Source organism: Zalophus californianus, chromosome 3 (assembly GCF_009762305.2).
Source record: "Zalophus californianus isolate mZalCal1 chromosome 3, mZalCal1.pri.v2, whole genome shotgun sequence".
Classification (NCBI taxonomy): Eukaryota; Metazoa; Chordata; class Mammalia; order Carnivora; family Otariidae; genus Zalophus; species Zalophus californianus.
In genome coordinates this window covers 30,116,549-30,133,098 of record NC_045597.1, presented here as the reverse complement: position 1 = coordinate 30,133,098, position 16,550 = coordinate 30,116,549, and the positions used below count along the sequence as shown (strand labels likewise).

At 39.3% G+C, this 16,550-nt stretch overlaps 1 protein-coding gene across 6 annotated transcripts in view; it reads left to right on the top strand.

The window, feature by feature from the left end:
* Positions 1-16,550, top strand: part of SCEL (sciellin) — a 302,338-nt gene that overhangs the window by 143,861 nt on the left and 141,927 nt on the right. For all 6 annotated transcript variants that reach the window (XM_035726891.1, XM_035726893.1, XM_035726889.1 and 3 more), the window contains exon 2: positions 7,828-8,101. In XM_035726891.1, coding sequence (XP_035582784.1) covers positions 8,022-8,101 — 80 coding nt within the window. In that variant the 5' untranslated portion in view covers positions 7,828-8,021. The remainder of the gene's footprint in view (positions 1-7,827; positions 8,102-16,550) is intronic.

The window sequence follows — 16,550 nt, the reverse complement described above, 5'->3', positions numbered from 1 at the left end:
AGAAGTAACTCAAGTGTCCATCAACAGCTGAATGAAGGAACAAATGTGATATATACATAAGTGGACTATTAGCCTTAGAAAGGAAGGAAATTCTGACACTTGCTGCAATGTGAGTGAAACTTGAGGACATTATGCTAAGTGAAAGAAGCCAGTCACAAAAGGACAAATATTGTATGATTTCACTTATGCAAAGTACCTGGAATAGTCCGATTCATAGAAACAGAAAGTAGAATGATGCCTGTCAACGGCTGGAGGAGAGGGACATGGGGAATTAGTGTTTAATGGGGACAGAGCATCAGTTTGGGAAGATGAAAAAGTTCTGGAGATGGATAGTGGTGAAGGTTGGGTAACAGTGTGAATGTACTGAAATCTATAATACTGTAAACTTAACAATGGTTAAAACGGTAAATTTTATATTATGACTCTTTTAACCCAATTAAAAAAATAAATTTAAAAAGAAAGTTTAAAATGACTTCAACTGCATCTTCCCGTTTATCCCTTTTCCTAATTTAAGAGGGAAATAAGTCCTGTTTCTCCAAAATTCTGTGTCCCAGCTGCTTTAAGGCTGAATAAAATGTCACCAGTGGTTTTTTGCCTCTTTTAAGATGTCTTGTTTGGTAGGCCATCAGCTTTGAGACACATCTTTGTGGCTTTGAATTCAGATAAAATAGAGTTGTCTCTAAGTTGCATCTTGTGGTTGTTTTACAATTAAAAACATGGAAGGTAAATTAAGAAAAATAATGTTACCATCTTGGAAAATTGCCTTTTGGGAGATTAAACACATGACAGTTTATATTAAAGATGAGATATTACCATGTCTTCTTACTGAATGTATTTTAAAATGCACATTTTGGCATCAAGTTAAAGATGCTTATAAAATATTTTCTTGTTTGTTAAAGGGAACCCCACTTATTGATGATATGCTTCTTGTTCCTCTATGAATATTTGACCAAATCTTTCTGTTATTTTACCTTTTTATGGTGCTTAAAGTAAGCTAATAATGCCCTGAAAAGTTGTTTATTTTTCTATTCATTTTCTGTTATAATAACTCTCATGAATACCTTTATGTGTCAAAGTTTCATGCCAATAATACTAAAGTGAGAATAATTTTTCCATTTTTTAAAGTAAAGTTACAATGATCTATTAAGTGTTTAAAATTCAGGTTCTCATCCAAAAACTTGCATAATATTTATTTTAGAATAGTACCTACCCCCACCCCAGATGGGTGGTGAAAGATAAGAGGAAAGAGGGCACCACGCACCTAGACATATTTTTGACAGAATATAAGGCACCTTGAATTTTTCCTCCTTAATAGTCCCTTTTTAAATGAGTTTGTTATTACTTATGTTTTGGCAGAAAATTTTCATAAATGCTTAATTCTTTTATAGATAAAATAATTTAGAATAAAATAACCATCACAAAGAAGAGCCAATAACTTGTAACATAGTCCTGAATTTAAAGATGAAAGCATTTATAATGTAAGCACAAAGACACTTGGAAGTTCAAGAAAGTTATTAGCAGAGAAGTCCTGTAAGTCATGAGTGTCTGCAGGGGCAGGGACGGGTGAGGCAGAACTTTTAAAGTTAAATACATCTTGGGCAGTAGGGACCATGGCTTTGGACAGAATTCCCTATATTTTTTCTTCTCCCAACTCTGTTGCAAAATGTAGAGTTTCAAGTGCTCCCAGATGGTTATGTCAGTGAGAGTGAATTTAATGGTGGAAAGGCTGTCTGTTGGAGTCCATGGGGAGTCAGTTATTTCCCCATGAATAGCTCAAATTTATTTTGGGTCAGTCTGAGTAAATGCTTTTTCACACGGTGAAAGTGAGCTCTTCTGTGGCACTTTCTATGAAAGCCAGATATCATGGCAAAGATAGGACAGCTCCTCAGTCCTTTATGGGCAATTCCTAAATCCAAACTCTTCTGAAAACTCAGACTTTGTTTTCACAACTTCATTGATGATGGAATTGGAGCTGACCTGATGTGACTATTCAGAGATTTAACTACTTCTACTTATTATAAATATTTGTACGTTGAACTGTGGAAATATTAGTGTTTGATTACAGATGCTGCCCTAAAGTCTGCCAGGAGTGTTCTATAATGTGATATATGCACAAAAATCAGAACATTTCTGAATTCCCAAACATCTCTGGCTGTAAGGGACTCAGAAAAGGGATTTGGATCTATACTACTAACATATTTGTGTTACTACTGAGTAATGATATTCTTTCACAAAACAAATATTTATTATATGCATATTGTGTCACGCACACTGCCAAGGGTGGGGTATACAATTATGAGGAAAACATATAATTCCTACTGTCTAGTTGGGGAAACAATCACATGTAGAGCTGTGTAATTACAGATATATCTCTATCTGTATATATTTATGTTATGTGTATTTAAATATACCAGATATAGAATTATATGTAATATTATATGCAGTATATCATATACATATTAAATATATGCTATATATAATTTTATATTGATATAGATAACCATATGTATAGGTATATAATTACAAATTGTGTTAGATTGTATGAAAGAAAAGAACAGAGTTCAGGAAAAAATAGGGGAAGGCCTAATGTAGATTAATGAATCAGGGAATATTTGAATGGAAACCTGAGGAATTACTGGAGTAGACAGGTGAAGGGGATGGGGAAGATATCTCAACTAGAGGAAACAGGTTGTGCATAGGTACAGGCAAATGTGAAGGGTAGAAAAAGACTATATGCTTAGTGCATGGCAAGGGATAAGAGACTAAAATGAGATGCACCTTTAGAAGCAACTGAGGCTAGATTATTCTGAATGGGCCATGGAAAAGACAAATGTTATTCTACTTGCTGCAGAGTGATATAATAAAATTTAATTTTTAAATTATCATTATAGGATATAATAGGAATTCTAAGAATGAATTGGAGTTGTGCAAAATTGAAAGAACATAAAAAGCATTTCAGATGAGAGATGATGGAGGAAAGACCAGAGTGAAAGAAGTGGAGATGAAGAGAAAGAGATGGAGTTAAAATTTAATTTGGAGAGAAGACTGGCAAGGCTTAGTAATGGATTGTCCATAGCAGTTGAGGGAGAGGCTTGCTATTTTCTGGGTGAATGGTGGTGTCACTTCCTAAGACAAATAAGACTGGAAGAGGGTGGGTATTGGTTTGGGCTGGGGTGAGGGGAGAGCAAGAGTTCCATTTTAGACACATTAAGTTTGTGATGTCCAAGTGGACATCCAAGTGGACATGTCAAGTAGACATTTGGGTACACAGATCTGGAACTGAAATATAAATTTGGAGGCTATGAATTTGGGAGTTATAATACAGATGGATTTAAAGCATAGGAATGGATGAGGATACTTAAAGAATGAAGACAGAGACGAAGGTCAGATGTTGACCTTCAGCCTTGTTGAGGAATTTCAACATTTAAAAATCAGGCAGAAGAGGAAAAATCCACAATGGGGCATGAGAAGGAGGGACCAGACTGGTAGGAGAGGAACCCGGTGAGTGTGATATCAAAAAATCCAGGAGAAAAGGGTTTTAAGAAGCAAGTGCTCAAGAATGTTGAATGCTGCAAAGAAGCAGGAGAGAAGGGGTCTGAATGGCTCATTGTTTTTGACAACTAGGGGGTAACTTGTGGCCTTAGTGAGACCAGTTTCTATAACTGGACTGTGGTAGGTCAATCAGTGATGGGGTGGGTTCGGTTTTTTGTTTGTTTGTTTGTCTTCCAGAAGCTTAGTTGTGAGGGGGAACAGAGAAACAAAGATAAATAGAGACAGATGCAAGGGCAAAGAGATTATTCAAAAGATAGGAACTATGAGCACATGTCTGAATGCTGACAGGGAATAATGAGGGGAGAGAAGATGCTGAAGATGCCCAGGAAAAAAGGGATCCAAGGAGTTGAGGTCACTGCTTACTCTGTATCATGGTACTATGGTATTACATACATGAACCCACTTTAATACTTACAACACCACTAGAAATAAGTATCACAGCTGAAACACCTCTTTCCATTCCAAATAGCTAGGAAGTCCAGTGAGAATAGTTCCCGGCTTACTCATGTCTACTAGGAATATCCTTGGAGTTCAAAGGAAAGTGCAGATGTTTCTGTCCTGCTCCCCTTGTTTGTCTCCTGTCCCTGCCAACTTTGCTCTCAGCAGGGGCTCACGGACTCCTTCCTCCCTTGGTCTCCTTCTTTCTCATCCTCATTTCCACATCATCCTCTGCCCTCTCCCTCGGTCCTGACTTTGTGTCACTGTACTACTTTTACTTACATTAGTAAGTTTTCTTTACATTATATCCCCCATTCTTGGGAAGCATCCATAAAGTTCACGTGGCGCATCTTGGATTTACTCACTTAATTAAATGACTGTTGTGCACTCGGTACTGTACTATACAGTGGTGAACAAACAGATATGGGGCTTATGTTCTAATGTGTGTGTATGTATGGAGGAGTACAAATGCTTGGTGATTGAACCAATAAATTATTTTTAAAAGATAATTTCAGGTTATGATGAATTCTATGGACAAAATAAACCAGAGTAATGTGATGCGGAACTGAATGTTTCCTTTAGATTGAGAGGTCAGGAAAGTTCTGAATACTAAGCTAAAAGACCCCTCTCCACTGAGGGTGAGGATGGAAACAAAGGGAACCCACTGTGACCTACTGGGGAGAATGATAAAAATCAAAAGAGTGAAGGGGAAGGGAATGTGGTCTAGCAACCTACTCCCATTTCACAGACAAAGATGCAGAGGGCAGTTACCTCATCTGCTCAAGGCCTTCTGACTCAAAAGGGATAACATTATGATTCCAGGCTCTGTCTAGTTATTTCCTAAATAAAAGTACCAGTTCTAAGCCTACAGCATTTCCCAGGAAGCCTCGAACAGACTAATTTACCTGGCTCTACAAGTGAGGCTATTACCAACATAAGCATCTTTGGATGAAATTATGTATATGCAAAAGCACTGTGAACCTTTTGGAGACAGTGGACAATGTCAAATCAAGATTTTCACTGCCACACCATGTTATCATTGTGAAATGTCATTTTTTTAGATAGGTCTTAAAATTCTGCCAAAGGCCACTTAGTCTTTCCCTTCTCTTCTAGGAAGGAATGTGCCTAAATTTTCCCAGAAAGATGGGTGTTCCCTTCAGAGAAATAGATTGCTCAACCTTGCTCAGTGGCAGCCAACTACAGAAAATCATAATAATTAAGGCAGGAATTTTCTTTTTTTTTTTTATATCCTACCAAAAGTATTACATAGAAATCCAAGACTCTGTATGGTGGTCTGTTCTTCACCATTGCAGAAAAGGATCTAGAAATTGCTTTTTTTTTAAAGATTTTATTTATTTATTTGAGAGAGAGAGAGAGAGAGAAACAGCATGAGAGGGAAGAAGGTCAGAGGGAGAAGCAGGCTCCCTGCTGAGCCAGGAGCCTGATGTGGGACTCCATCCCAGGACTCTGGGATCATGACCTGAACCGAAGGCAGTCGCTTAACCAACTGATCCACCCAGGTGCCCTAGAAATTGCTTTTGCTTGATTGGTTTGACAGTCCCTCCAAGATTCCCACCAGATACCTGGGGTGTACCATGAGGTATAACTATGGAGCATGGCTTTGTAAAGTATGGAGAGGTGCTTCATCTTTTATCTTGAATACAGTTTAGGGGACTATAATGGAAAGTTTATAAAGCCTAGAAATAGCCTACTTATTTTAAAAGAGCAAAGGGAATGAAATGATCATTACATGGTTAGAAAATAAGATTTATGAGGAAAGATTAAAGAAGATGGGAAGAATGAATAGAAGGCTGAAGGTATCAGATGTCAGATTGGTGCTAGTTACTATTTCTTCCCCATTCCTGGGCTGGACCTCAGGATCCCATAAAAATCTCCCAGAGTACCTCAAGGAATATCTCCAAGCTCTGCTTCCTACTTCCATTCTATACCTCCTTCTTCTGGTGTCCAACTCCCTCTCCCATTTCTTCATGCCTGGTTTATTTCCCCCCACCAAAGCCTTTAGTTAATTGTCTTATTAAGCTGTGTTGTTTTCTTGCTCTCTACCCTTTTCATAAGAACCATTTGCCACTCCCATCTAGTGGTTAACTAAAGATGACCCTTCATGTTGGTGTCTGGCACATAGTTTTGCTTACTAAATATTTTTTGAATTGAATATTTACAACAATGTCTTTGCCACAGCTATCTTATCTTAGTCTGGTGCTTTGTGAATGAATGACACAGAGAGAGAAAACAGCAGATCTCTATATTCACAGTAATTCCCAGTAGCTTGGTTTTCCCATTTCAGCTCCCATCCATGAAGATCTTTAGAATAACATAACATCAGTTTTCTCAGATTGGTATATTAGTTGGGACAGGCCAACTGCTATAACACAGAATGTCAAAACTGTAAAGTTTGAAATTTGGATTGGAAATCCAAAATAAAAGTTTGTCACTCATATTAGCCTGGCTGGCTGGCTTTACAGGTCAGCTGTCCTCCAAATAGCAGTGTAGGCTGTAGATCCTTTTTTTTTTTTGATCCTGAGACTTCTCCATTCAATTGGTACAAGGGGGAAAAAAGAGAGAAATGTGTATGTGAGGGCTGGAAGTAGTATATGACTGTTCATATACTGTTCATGGTATTCATTCCATTGACCAACACCCAGTCACAGGCTACATCCAATTGGAAAAGTGGCTATGACATGTCACCCGGCAGGTACTTGGAAAGGAAGGAAAAATCATTTGGTGAACAACTAACTCATTGCTGGCGTAGATGTCATGAGTGAGCCTCTGTTTCTATTAATCAAATGACTATCACTAAAATGTTAAGATAAAGTATGGCCGCCATAAAGGGCAAAGTCTTCAAAGAATCTTACCTTTGGGAAACCATTACATTTTGACATACAGGGTTAAGGAAATGAAGTCAAACATATGAAATTATACTGAAGGTTAAAATATACATGATTGATATACCAGAATTGTGACCCTGCCAATATATTAAATGTTTCTCATGCAAACAATTAGGAATATTATAGTATCCACTAAAGACAATTCAGTCACACTTCTGCCGTTTTTGCAGGATATCTGACCCCTTCCCATTTCTCTCATTTTTAATATGTTCAGAAGAAGAAAAGTCCCTTTGTTTGATCTGCTTACGTGTGTTATCACGAAAGAATGAATGAACAGATGAAAGAGTGAGAAAGAAAGGGGGGGAGGGAGGATAAATCATACTTAGTACATAAATACACCCACACTTATTTTTTATGGCCATTTTAGTGCTATTTTGTTAAACAATGGAGCTTATTAAATTTTGAGATTTTCCTCCCAACTGTGAAAAAAATAAACAGGCAGAATTTTATTTAAGTTTGTTTTGGCATCAGGTTTAATTATTTTTTCTTTTCTTTTGGTTATGCCAGTTTACTCCTCTATCAGTGTTAGCTCCTCGTACAGGAGTACTGTGGGCTTCTGGTGGAGCACATGTTAAAAATAATGAAGGAACAAGCAATTTACAAACACCAAAACCTGGAGGAGGTTTGGGAAGAAAAGCAGAGCCTGGAGAGAGTAAGTAGAAACAGAGCTACAAACCAGATTAAAGATCAAAGAACCCTACTTCTTCCTAAAACATTTAACTTTATAAAATACCATCCTGGGAGCGATATGACTCATTCAAATGGCATTATTGAGTGTGAGGATGGAAGGGACAGGAAGGGCTCAGAGGAGAACAAGTGGTCTACAGCAGCAGTCTGGCAGATTTGATTCTGAAAATTCTGTTGGTATTTAAGAAACTAGAGCTTAATATCTTTCCATATAATCATTCTTCCCTTCCTTCCTCTTGTACAGAGCACCTCCGATGTGAGAGATGCTACGCAAGACACGACCCAGTCAATCCATCCTTTTGAGGAATATCAATTAACGTTGTCCAGCAGTTCGAGAACCTCAAGGCTGACTAACCTTCGCAAAGGAGGCCGACTCCTGCATCTGGAGGGCATGGCTGAGGCAGCACGGACACCTGGGAACAAAGTAGAGAACCATCCATGGAAGCTCTGGGCCTTGCTTCTGGATGGAAGATTAAATCGCCTTACAAGGAAAGTAAGCACCCAGGGACATGTGTTGGGTGAGTCCCATCTCTTGCTTACCTTCTATCTTGCAATCTCATTCATCTGGTCAATATTTATGGAGTTACAATTGTGCCAGACAATCAGGCAATTGAGTGATGTGTGAGACACAACCCTGCTTTTTAGGAATGTACAGTAACTATAATATAAGATAGACAAGGGCCATCTGAAGGGTACAATTAGGAATTGTAGGGGTGCATATCTCTCCTGGTGAGACTAGGGTAACTTTTGGAGAGGAATCTGCATATTTGAACTGGGCTTAAAAATCTCAAACTTGCAGGCACGTTAGCATCTGAACTTTTACCTTTGTGTATGACTAATTTATTTTACAACCTGTCCTATAAGTTGCATAATTACAGGCTAGGTTCTTTGTAGTAGAGCCAGGTCTACAAAAACCCTTTGGTGCTCAGAATCACTACCACATATGAAAGCCTCTTAAGGAATTTAGGAATCACTAATTCAAATTCCCCTGTCTCTTACAGTAAGTAGTATAACTCCAGTGAACCCAAGGGGCCAAATAGTTAAGGCATGCCTGATTCTACTGCCCCAGTGCAAATCTGCTTTATGAAAGGAAAAGGAAAGGCAAACCCAGAGTCACATAAATGTTTAGAGAGGAGATTTGAATAAAACGTGGTCATAAGACTCATCGTAAGATGTCTTATGTTAGGCTAAATGATTTGTTTTTCTCTGCATTCATATGAAAAATAAGTATTTACTTACAAAAATGGAAGTAAATATGCTCAATAAATTAATCTCCGCTGTATTTCAGACAAAGGGTTGGAGATTTAAGTATCTGGGACATAAGTATCACCCTTGCTCCCTTTTACAGTCAACAAGTTAGATTAGTCTCTCACTCTGAAAGAACAAGGATGTAGTTATTTCCCATTGAGTCAGCTCAAAGTGCTTAGAGCCTTTTCCTCCAAGGAGCCAGAGTGCTGTTCACGGAAGTCCTAAAACCGACTGCCCAAGCTCTGCTTCAGGAAATCAAAATGTGTTGGCCCTGACTTCTGTCTTTATTCATCTCACTTACCCCTAGAAGGTTCTTTAATTCCCTTTGACATTTCCATGGTTAATTCAGCAGTAGCTGATTTGGAAAGCTTCTTGAATGTGATATCACAATATACAGATTTTTCTAATTTAAAATAGCTAAGAGAAAAATTATAGACTGGCAATAATGAAAAAAAAAATCAGATGCCTACGACCTTAAAATACTTTTTAGCTTAAAGTCTGGGAATCTTCATAATGCATAGGATTAATTTTTCTTCATGCCTTCCTCACTCCTAGCCCAATACTCTTTTTGGAGAGATTTTTAAAGACTAAGAGCTGAGTACTTCAATGTCTGTCACCATTTTATCTGCATTTTCACAAGCGTTTTAGCAATCATGTGAGTCATCTCTTCCTCACCTCCCACAAATAGCGTGGGTTAAATGGAGCCATGGGAATTTTTTTAAAAAGTAACAATTCTGACTTTGGAATCTAAAAAGACATCGCTTACATTAAAAGCACATACACACCTACCATTGCAGCTGCCTGTGAATGTTCCATAAGGCAGATGCCAGTGATTTGTGTTTTGGGTGTTATCCTTGATCTTCTGCTGTTTTGGAAGCAGTGTTTGAAATCAAATGTGTTGGGGAACTGACCTCATTACGTCATATGTGCTGAATCACTGTCCTACAACTCTTGTCTCCAAGGCACGGGGCAGATATCATGCTGTGATTGTACTGTCCCGGAAATGTGTTCCAGTGAAAATCCTGGCACGCTTGTGGGACATTTTTACTGCTTTTTCTCATTGTTACAGTCATGTGATCAAGAAGATACTTTGTTCTTTATCTATCTCTGTCTCTGAATTTCTCTAACAATCTCTTTCTCTCTAAACATTGATCAAATGCTTTTTAAAATCCTTTCATTTGAAGTTACTTATCTAAGGACTTGCCTCACTACATCCCCAGTGTTTTGACTGTCCTCTAGTGGCTGTTTTGAATCATATTAGGTGTCAAAAAGGGAGTTGATCTTTTTGTTTCTTTACCATGTCTCAAATAAAAACCTGTGTGCTGGGAGTTGTCATTTAAGAATGTGATGCTTTCATGTTTGAAAAGAACAAGAAAATAATGATGAATTTTAATCTCTATTTTGCTTCATCTTTGCAGTTTGAAAACCCCAAACCTCTGAAATGCTAAATAAATTAACCCATGTCTGTGTAGCCTCCATCAATGAATGTGATAGTGTAAGAATACTCATTTTTTTGAAGAACAAACTGCCTTTGTCTGCACCACTCAATTTAAGGGAAAACTACTTCTGGAATCCTATCCAAGCTCTTCATACTCTGAATAATTTCTACTGCCACTCTAATTATCAGCCAGGACGCTTATTTGTAATCACCCGCTTTCAATAATTTAAATAGGTAGTTGTTCAGCCAACTATTTTTATTCAAAATGTGACAAAAGCTAAAATTACATGTTGAATTTTATCCAGATGCTGTCTTCTTTTAGGACATGACTGCGAAGGCCAAGGGATTGTTCATTTTCTTATAAGTCAGAAGCACATCTTTACTTCATGAATCTAACCAGCAGTCTAAAACACAGCCTACAATTTATGTATCAGTTCAGTTGCTTACCAGAATCAGCAGGCAGGGCATTTTACGATTTAATTCGATGTGCTGAATCATCAAACATAACCACACCCAAGCTGTGTTATTCTTCAGATTTTAGAGATGAGCTTTTCACTGTCTGTCTGAATTTCAGCAAGGCTCATTTTGGCAGTTCCATTTTCCTCCAATAATAATGGCCACTTTGAATAGATTTGTCAATGTGACTGTCACTACTTAATATTTCTGTAAAGGCCCTTAACGTCTTTGGTCTAAATTTTTTTTTATACCTTTGTATACAAAGTGAACCAACTTTTTCATCTCAAAAAGAATGAATCAGACAGAATCCAGATTCCTTAAGAAAAGATTTCTATTGTTTCATACTTTTTTTTTTTTTTTTAGTCCAGTAATTACCACCTTCCGGGCTGGCAAAGGAGGTCACTCTGAAAAGTCCCAGAGTTGCAAAACTACAAAATTGAGAAGTTAGGTTAAAGGTTTTTCTATTTTGTGAAATTTGCTAGATTTTGCCAAGCCCCTGTTTTTGCACCGAAAAAGTTTCAGGGAAAGCTTGTTATCCTTTGTCTGAGTCCTTGTTCAAAAACTCTCTATGGAGTAGTTAGTTGCTGTTAAGGAATGGAAATGCAAACAGTTGCCTCAAAGCACCTCAGTGGTCCTTTTGTCAGTTCCCACTACGCCCCCCCTCTCCAGTTTCTCACCGTGGGTTTTCCAAATTTTCATCACTTTCTTCAAATCCACCCCACAACCCCCTGCAGTCACGATCACCAGATTACCTTGGCTCTTACCTCACAGAGGAAGTAGATTCTATTTACAAGAACTCCTTCAAGTTCCTTTCACTTTATAAACATACCTGCATTAGTGATCTCAGGAGCAGGGTTGGGGTTGGGGGCGAGGAGACTCTTCTGATTTTCCAGGACTAGTCCCTCTACCTCACTCCCATTTCCTCAGAGCCCTTACTCCACCCTTGTCTCTTCTCTTTCATACATCTTCAGTCTCCCACTGGTCACTGACTCAATTGGTTCAACATATAAACCTCCCAGAGTATTGATTTAGGGTCCATCAGAGTCCCTACTCCCAACTCCCTCCTGAATACAGAGGCCACAGGTGGCTCCTTTGACCAAAGCTGCCATGTTTTCAGTTATGTGGCTCTGCCACGCCGGCTTCAAGGGATTGCATTATAGAGAGGGGCTGTAGCCAAAGGCAGCAGATGTAAGCACCATAGCCAAAGGCAGCTCAGATGTGAGAGCCATAACAGCATGGTGTCTGAGTCCTGGTTGGATTCCTGTTTGCAAGCAATAGGAAATGATTTTGGCTAATTTAACCTCAACAGAATATTTGCTGGAAGGATGTCTGTGGCTTGGATCTCTATAGGGACCTAGAAGACCTGGCTTAGAGAAGAGGCAGAAACCAAGGTGCTCTGAAGAGGTCTGCAGTGGGGAACACAGCAAAAGTTATACAGGAGGAGCAGCATGTTCAACCTGCTGCCTCCACTGCTGCTCCTTTGATGGGGGTGGTCTTCAGCTGTCCTTATACTTGTCTGGCTAGCTGAGGCCAAGTGACATGCTTGCTCCATAGCCAGGCTAGGCATGGAGAGAGCGAGCACTGGCTCATTGGCTACTGTGTAGGATGTGGGTTCCATGCCTGTATCTGTAGAAGATCCCCCAGAAGGGAGATTGGAGTGTTAACAGGAGTTGGACGCTAAACAGTCCAAGCCAACCAATGATGATTACAGACGTTTCTCTAACACAATGAAAGGCTCTCGTGGAGAACATGAATGTGAGACAGAGAGGACAGGAGAAGTGGAAAGCAGTAGAAATGGAGAAGCAATAGCAGAGAGAAGCAAAAATGAGAGACTCAGAGCGGGTGGGACAGACAGAAGTTGTGTCATGAAAATGGTAGAGTCACAAGAGTAGAGGGATGGATAGATGTTCACTCTTGGGGGTGGTGAGACAAATGGTGACCACAGGTGCTGAGTTGCTTGGGACACTTGAGCTAGCTCAATTCTGGAAGAGTAGATAGTGTTAACCTAGTTCATAGGCTTTGGAGTCAGAAAATGATGGAGGTCCCTGAGATTCATACCCCAGCCTAACACTCACCTGCTGGGTGATCTTGAACATATTTTTTAACTACATCCTCACTTTCCTAATCTGGAAAAATTATACTTACATTATTTGGTTGATGTAACAATAAAATGACAATACATATAAGTTCTTAGCATCGTTCTTGGCATATTGTATGTTAGCTATTATTATTATTATTTCATATCTTCCACGACTTTACCAATGCTATCCTATTTTTTAAAGATTTTATTTATTTATTTATTTATTTATTTGAGAGAGAGAGCACAAGTGGGGGGAGGGGCAGAGGAAGTGGGAGAAGCAGACTCCCTGCTGAGCAGGGAGCTCGATGGCTGGATCCCAGGACCCTGAGATCATGACCTGAGCACCCACTCAGTGGGACTGGAGAACCCTTGGGGGCAGAGAGAGGTCAGTGGGACGGAAGCAGAACAAGGGAGAGAGCAGAGGCCAGAGAGGTGTTAGGGATGAGGGCGGAAGATTCCAATTATTCATTTGCTTGGGGGTTACATGAAACATTGGCATGACATGCATAACAAATGCTCAGGGAAGGTTGAATGAATTATCTAATTGTAATAAGGAGAGATGTTATGGTAATGTTAGAACAGTAGTCCCTGGGTGTCAGGTGGGAGAGTTATTGTTATCATCCCAGTTCCAGGTGAGCCAGGGTGAGTAAGACAGGAAGGGGATGAGGACCCAAGAAGTAGGGCTCAATCCAGATTGTGGCGTCTCTCTCCCATTCGAGCACTGTGTTATACCACTCAGTCCCCACAATGCATGTGGCTCGCCCAGTCACCCATGGGATCATTCACCCACAATTTTTAAATGTCATTTTCTCTGCTTTTGACTTGTTAGGTAAATTTTGTCAATGATGGTTTCCTTCATTTCTGGGTCTTTCATGTTTCCAATTATGATTTGTGTCGATTAATGGCTAAACACTGTTTGAAAATATAATAAAGCATTATGGAAATTCTGAGCAACTAGATTATTTTTTGCTTTCGTGACTCAGAATTGGTAACTTTACCATTTGTGTTTTATATCCTTTGGGTGATTACCTTGATCAATCAAGGTGAATGGAAATAAAACCTACTTTAGGTGGGGGTGGGGCATGGGCAAGTACACTTTGGCCAAGTAGAGCTGACAATCTTTCAGGGCTGGAAAGAATCTTGTCCAATTTCTTCATTTTGCAAATGTGGAAACTGAACTTAGTAAGGCCAAATGACTTGCCAAGGCTGTCCTGGGGGAACAGAAATAGGAGCCCATATTTCCTCCCCTTAGTCAAATCATTATGGAATCATTAATATTTGGTAGAGATGCAGAAAAACTTTGTTTTCTAAGTACTGGGTAAGTGGAGGTGGAATTTTTAAAAAAATTTAAATCAGGTTTTATTGACCTATTCATGTATAATCTCTATTCCACGGGTGTAGGGTCTATTTTGAGAATCTGTGACGAATTTGAGGAAAATAGTGAAATGGTCAGATTTATACTTTAGAAGTTAATCTAGCAAGAGTACTCCTCAGTACTGCAAAGAAATTTTTAAAAACTGTATGTATTTAAAAATATTTCTCACTGCATTTTTATTAACTGAAATTAGTTTTATTGGTGTGACTCCTTTTTTTGACTGGTACAAGAAATATATTACCTTTTTGCTACTATCATATTATTTCTAGATACTGCCATGTGTTTCTCCTTGAATTGACTTGGTTCAGATGAAATTTTAGTTGAGTTGCTTATAATAGTGATTATCTATTAGTTATCTTTTATGCTCAGTGGGCCCTTATATCCAGTGATAATGCAGAATAAGACACCTGTGACCATGCAGTGATCAGTGGAGGCCCTCTAGGAACCCACTTCAAAGTCAGTGTGAAGACTCATACTCATGTATTCTTTGATTCACTGCTATAGGATGCAGCATTGCTATCTTTCATTTTGACTTATAAGATCTAGGATATTAGTTCATTTAGTGTGTTTGTGTGTGTGTGTGTGTGTACATGCATATGTATGTGTTTGTGTGTGTGTAATGCTAGGGGGGAATAAAAATAGTATAAATCATGGTCACTAAACTCAAGTTATCTCCCAATTGTGTCTCCTTAGCCCCTGCCGTTTCTTATACAACATGGGTAGTGGACCTTTATAAATTTTGTTTTTGTCCATCCAAGCATCAGAACCCATAGTCTATGTTTGGGAAATGTTTTCCCTTATGATGTCTTGCCAGAGCTCACTGTCGGAGTGCTGATAATAGTGACTCCATCTTTGGCTGTCCACCTTGCTCATGTTCACTCGATGACCTCTCTTGGGGCTGCATGTTATTCCCTTGGGGATTAATGTACAAACCTTAGAAATACCTGACAAAGCTGGGGTGGGGGGAGGCTTGCTTTGGCCTCCCACAAATCTATAGTTTTTCCCTTTCCTGATGCACAGGTGGCGCCACAAGATCTAATTAAAGGTTAGCTGTAAATTAGGTTCATACAAACCCTTTGATCTTACTATATATCCCACTCTCCTCAGCTCCATCCCCTGCTCTATAAAATTTGTAGACCAAGGTCTGGACTTTGCTGAGAATAGCTGTGCAGCCGCTGGATCATTGCCCGCCCGATCCCTAATCAGTAAGTTACCCTGAATAAAACTCTGTGTGAATTGTATGGAGTCACCTACTTTGTTTTCCAGTCTCAAACTGCATTATCAGTTTGTGGGATACTTTCCTGTCCCTCCCTTACCTTCTAACACTCTCCTTTCTTTCTAGGCTCCTTGCAGTTAGAGCATGGATCTAGGCTCTGTTAATCAGCTCCATCTGCCCTCCAGACTGTGAATCAGTAACTAGTGACACCAAGAAGCAAGGACCATCCAGAATATATTTGGACAACATATGGGGTTGGGGACAGCATAAACAACCACATTTGGTTCCCGAGGGGAACAGTGGGAGCTGCTCCCTAGGCAGCGTCCAGGGTCTGGTCATTGAGGCTCTTCAAGTGTGCTGTGGTGTTTGTGCCTGGTAGGAGCCTCAGAATGTTTTTACTTGACAAGTCCTGTGGTTTGCTTTTGGGAATTGTTTCTGGCTGTAAAATCCCTAAGTTTGCTTTGTTAGCCCTTCCAGAGAGTATGTGAGCTATCTAATATCTTTTAAATGATTTCCATTTCTGCTTTAATTAGCTGGGGTTGGGTTCTTTTATTTGCATCCAAAGCCCTGTTATTGAAATTTGTACCAGGAGAGACTGCAGCCCATAGACCTTCAGAAAAATTGTGGGGAACCTAGAGTTTATTACCTGTCCTTGGAGGGGGTAAGAGAAAGTGGAAATCAAGTTGATATTAAGAAAATGGATCCGAGAAGCCACTGAAATTAGTGAAAAAAAAAAAAAAACACCAACCAATCAAATTATCACTTGTTGTCCCCTTGAGTGACAGTCCCATTGAAGGCTGGTTTGTGAGACAAGGTAATTGCTCTAAGAGGGCAGTTGAGGGGTGTGAGGAATTCAAGGACAGGGGGTATAGCAGTGGACAGTTTAATAGAAGAAAATGACACTCAAAATCTTTATCTCTCAGCTCAAGATACCAACTGAAAACTAGTCACTTCCTAAGATAGAAATATGTAATCTCTTTCAGCCACAGGGCTGAGATGATTGGAACCTACACTCAAAGATTTATGCTCCAGGTTGCTTACATCAGTTTATACCTTTCCCTAGTCTCTTATATGGAAATTTCTATTTTAACTAACAGGGTGCTAAGCATTGGGTTGTGCAGTGTTCAAACCATCAAAGTCCACTACACTGTGCC